The sequence below is a fragment of the Propithecus coquereli genome, unplaced genomic scaffold (genome assembly GCF_000956105.1).
Source record: "Propithecus coquereli isolate 6110/MARCELLA unplaced genomic scaffold, Pcoq_1.0 Scaffold111, whole genome shotgun sequence".
Classification (NCBI taxonomy): Eukaryota; Metazoa; Chordata; class Mammalia; order Primates; family Indriidae; genus Propithecus; species Propithecus coquereli.
The window spans coordinates 6977034-6982241 of NW_012135081.1; the positions used below are offsets into that span (position 1 = coordinate 6977034).

The 5208-nt window shown below is 48.1% G+C and overlaps 1 protein-coding gene across 1 annotated transcript; it reads right to left on the minus strand.

Moving 5' to 3' along the window:
* MIP (major intrinsic protein of lens fiber) lies at window positions 1-3606 on the minus strand. The gene is made up of 4 exons (XM_012650814.1): window positions 3215-3606; window positions 2490-2654; window positions 1971-2051; window positions 1-290 (listed from the first exon to the last, which is right to left on the minus strand). The coding sequence occupies exons 1-4, from the start codon at window positions 3572-3574 to the stop codon at window positions 105-107; spliced, it is 792 nt and encodes a 263-aa protein (XP_012506268.1). The 5' UTR covers window positions 3575-3606; the 3' UTR covers window positions 1-104.
* Window positions 3607-5208: the final 1602 nt, after the last annotated feature.

Sequence of the window (5208 nt, forward strand, 5' to 3'; positions counted from 1 at the left end):
GAAATACATGCCCCTCCCCACAGTCTCTTTCTTCATCCAGAGGCTGGATCAGCCCCTCCATGTAAACCCAGAAGCTTTCTACTCCCTCTCTCCAACTGGAGCTTTTACAGCGCCTGGGTCTTCAGTTCAACAGGTTCCCCTGCGACCTCTGGTTGTCCATTGGGGTCACTGGGTCTGACACCCTTGAGGATAGACAGTCTCTCAGAAACACTCTTGAGCCGGGGGAAGAGGAGAAAGTCGTAGAGAAGGCTGCCCAGACCCCCTCCGATGATTGGACCCACCCAGTACACCTGTAAAAAGAAAAGGCATACTCAGTCTTCGGGAGGGGAGAGAGTAGCAAGGCTTCTTCTCTCTTTCTAACCCCCTCAGTGGAAGACAAAACATCCTGCACTTGACACATACATTTGGGCATTATCTAAGTAGAAATCAGCATGTGTTTGTTAGTTTCTTAAACTCTAGACTCTATTCTACTGCCTGTACCTGAAAACTCACCTTTTCTTTTCTTTTCTTCCCCCCAACCCCTGAGAGACAGGGTCTTGCTTTCATACCCAGGCTAGAGTGCAGTGGCATGATCACAGCTCAATGTAACCTCAAACTCCTGGACTCAAACGATCCTCCTGCCTCAGCCTCCTGAGTAGCTGAGTAGGACTACAGGCGCATACCACCACACCCAGCTAATCTTTTAAATTTTCTGTAGAGATGGGGGTCCTGCTATGTTGCCCAGGCTGGTCTTGAATTCCTGGCTTCAAGTGAACCTATCACCTCTGCCTCCCAAACCTCTGGGTCTACAGGTGTGAGCCACCACACCCAGCCTCTTTTCTGATTCATTAAATTATCCCTTTATCCCATGCCTTCTTAACACATATATATTCTATTTGTTGTTATCAATTTGCACTAGTTTATATATTGCTTTCAAAAAATATTTTTTAATTGCAGTAAAATAAACATAACAAAATTTACTGTATTAAACATTTTTAAATGTACAGTTTGGTAGTGTTAAATATATTCACATTGTTGTACAACCCATGTCTAGAACTTTTTCATCCGGCAAAACTGAAACTCTGTACCCATTAAACAACTGCCTATTCCACCACCATCACCCCAGCCTCTAGTAATCACCCTTCCACTTTATTTCTTCAAATTTGAGTACTCTAAATACCTCATATTAAATGGAATCATATAGTATTTGTCTTCTGTGATTGGCTTATTTCACTTAGAATAATGTCCTCTAGGAGAGTCCATGTTATGGCATGTGTCAGAATTTCTTTCCTTTTTAAAGCTGAATAACATTCCATTTTTATATATACTACATTTTGTTTATCCATTGAGGGACACTGGGGTTGCTTTCACCTCTTGGCTTTTGTGAAAATGGGTGTACAGCTTTGAAAATTTTTAATATTATTTTCATATGTTTGGCTTACATATAGTCAAAACAACATAAACATAAACAATATTTATTGATGACTCACTCGATACCACATTCTGTGCTACATGTTTCACACGTAAAACTTTCACACATTTCTCATAACACCTCATTTTACAGTTAAACTGAGGTGCAGAATGATTGAGTTATTTGCCCATAGTCACACACAAGGCTAGTAAAGTGTTAGAACTGGGATGGGGCCCAGGCCCATTTGTGCTCACAATACACCCTGATCACTGAGAGCAGACATTTTTGTCTTTATCTATTTATATTTATGTTTATATTTATCCTTCTAGTCCCTAGTTTTGGCATCCAGTGGATACTCAGTAAAAATCCCTGACTAACCACAGAAGGAACAATATGAGCAAGAGCCTCTCTTTTTGGCAAAATAATGAATCCTGCTCACACAGACATGCCAAACTCTCTGACAGCCCCATAGCTGAGTGCTGGTAGAGCACTCAGATGGAAAGCAGGAACCCAAACTGGAACCTGCAGTCCACACCCATCCAGAAGGGCTCCAGGATCTTGCCCCTCTCCCCTCACTCACCCAGTGATTGGTGAAATTCCGGGTGAGAATGGCAGGAGCAAAGGAGCGGGCAGGATTCATGCCTGCACCAGTATAATGCATCTGCAAAAAACACAGTTATAACTGAAACAACCCCCTACTCCACCCTAGCTTCTCTCGCCACAACCCACATTGCCCCTGAGAGCCGGCATCTTGTCTCTAGCCAGCAGCAAATGGGGAGGCACAATCTGCATGACTCTCTAAGGATTGCCACAATGGGGTGAGGGCACAGATGCCCCACCTGGAGACAGACTATGGAGCCACAGGCAAAGCCCACATCTGCCATGATGCATGCATTTCTGCCTTGGGGTCAAGGAGGACTAGATATATTGGTCGCATGAGAGGGATAGGGCAGAGTTGATTCCTCTGTGCCAATACAGAGTGAGCTGGGTAATGTTCATGTTTGACAGTGGGGTGGGCAGGAAGAATCCTTAAAAGTCAGGAAAGGTTTGAGGGCCCTGGAATCCTTGAATGATAAGCTACCCCCCCTCTCCTGCTTACCCCAAAGAGGTGCCCCAGGGTGAGGGAGAAGCCAACAGCCAACGCCACGGATCCCAGGCGGCCATTCCGCCTCTCGTCGTACGTGGCAAAGATGCAGAGCACGAACTGGAGCGTCAGGAAGATCTCCACCATTGTGGCCTGGCCCACGCTCACCCCGGGGTGCAACTGGGCAAAGGAAGAAGAAGGGAGGCAGCTCATTAGGGCTGCCACAGTGTTACCTCCTCAAGGCTTCCCAGGCAGGGATCCCCTTATGGCATCAGTTCCCTGGAGAGGAAGGATAATACAACATCCTTCATAGTAAATGCATTTGTATCTTAATTTCTCCTAACAATACTCCCCCATGGTAGAAATGGTTGCGCCCTCTTACATGGATGAGGAAACTGAGGCCCTGTAAAGTAAAAGTTTTCTCAAGAACCTGCAAGCAATTGGAAGGAAAACTGAAAACCAAATTCAGTTTTCATGATTCTCAGTCCAGGGCCCTGTGCTTTCCTTCCACCTCCAAACCGCCTATCAATCCTCCCCACTCTAACTCACACACACACACACACACACACACACACATATGTGTGCGTGCACACGCACAGGCAGACACACACACACACACACACGCACACACACACTATCCCAGAGCCCAGGGGAGCTGATTCACCTATGCCAGGCATGTAGTCAAAGCAACAGAGAGTCAGGATACCAGATTCCCCCAGCCCCTCTCAGCTGACCATTACCGTGTTGAGTGCTAGGTTTCCTCGGACGGCAGACGGCGTAACACTATACAGCACAGCAGCCCCCGCCACAGCTCCCAGGAGCTGGGCTAACATATAGCAGAAGGCACGGAGCAGGGACATCTGGGAGCCCACAAGGAAGGCAAAAGTGACTGCAGGATTGACGTGGGCTCCACTGATGTGGCCCACAGCCTGCACCAGTGTAGCCAGGGCAAGGCCAAAGGCCAGAGCCACCTGCAGTACATGCAGGGGTCCAGGAGCCCAACGCAGTGAGGCCCCCAGTCCAAAGAAGACATAGAAGAGGGTGGCAAAGAACTCAGCGAATATGGCCCTCCAGAAGGAGGTTGACCGAAGTTCCCACATGGCAGGGGGGATGGGCACAGCGCCTGGGTCCCTGCTACCCCCCTGGCCTGATCTGGGTGGACAGTCCCCTTTATAGAGGACCCTTAATCCCTGGGAGGAGCAGGCTGGGGTAATTGGCCCAGCCTCTTAACCCCTTCACAGCTGTGGAGGGCAGGACCCATTCCCATACATCTGACAAAGCTTCTGGATTTTCCCCTCCCTCCTCAACTGGGAGTTGAGCTCAGGGAGCCATGGGGGTGACAGTGGGGTTGAGGTCAGAGCTGGAGGGACTCTGAGAGGGAGGGACCAAGTAACAGTGGGACTAGAAGAGTCTGCCCTTCTATTTGTGTCAAAGTTCAGGTTCACAGTCCTGACTGACTTCTCTCTTAGAACATTCCTCAATTTTCTTTGGAAGGTCCATCAAGCTGAGCTCATTTCATGAGGGCTGAGCTCCTGGGGACCTCAGGCTCCTCTGAGTCTACCAGGGGTAAAGGTGGGGGTGGGGGTAAGGAGTGGGGCTCAGCAGGAAAGTTGGATAACTGAAGAGAATTCTTTAGTTCCCTGGGATTAGATGGCCTTCTCCCATTGGCTAGTTTGGGCTGGAATCTGTGGACCCTGCAGCTCTGGGATAGAATAGTTCTGCTGCGTATGGCTTTCTCTGAGCCCGAGTTCCCTACCCTCAACCCATGACAGCACCTCCCTTTTCAAACCCTCAGCTGGCCTTTTAAACCACAGAGACTGACAGAGAGAAGACACTATCTTCCGTGCATAGACTGGGAGTGGGGTTGGGGGACTAGGGAGGGAAAAGTGACTAGTATTTAAACCGCAGAATCAGCTTGTACTTCATCTTTCCTAGCTACAAAGTCACAGCAGGAAGTCATGAAAGGAAGGAAACTGAGTTATGGCTGAAAAGCAATGAGAGGATCTAATGCCCTCTAACATAGCCATGGACACTGGAGTCCTACACCTTGAAACCCAGGAACAGGTCAAGGATTTTTCCCAGATCTGACCCAAGGATTCAGACCTGGGAAAGCAGGCTGGTCAAGGAGAGAGAAAAAGACAATATGGGGAACAAAAGCTTTGGGGGAAAGGTTCAGCTGTGCTCAGGCTTGGTGAGGAACTTGAGACCTAGGGGTTGGGGGTATGGCGATGGGGATGGATAGGAAGAGAGTTATAGCAAAGGTGAAGGGTCCATCTAACCCATTCACTGGCAGGAAGAGTTGCTGAGAATAGGTCAGAGGACACCTAAGGGGATTAGAACTCCTGATTTCATAGAATAGAAACAGTCCATCAGAGGTCTTTGGAGTCTCTTGCCTTCTAGAAGCCCCACTAATCTTCTGATTTCAGGCTCCGTAACCCTCGATGCATCTCAAACCTCAAACTTCTGGGTTCAAGTAATCATCCTGCCTCAGCCACCTGAGTTGCTGGGACTACAGGCGTTCACCACCATGCCTGGCTAATTTTTTCTATTTTTAGCAGAGATGGGGTCTCCTTCTTGCTCAGGCTGGTCTTGAACTCCTCGGCTCAAGCGATCCTCCCACCTGAGCTCCCAAGTAGCTGGGACTACAGGCATATGCCACCATGCCCGGCTAATTTTTTTTTCTATATATATATTTTTAGTTGTCCAGCTAATTTCTTTCTATTTTTAGTAGAGA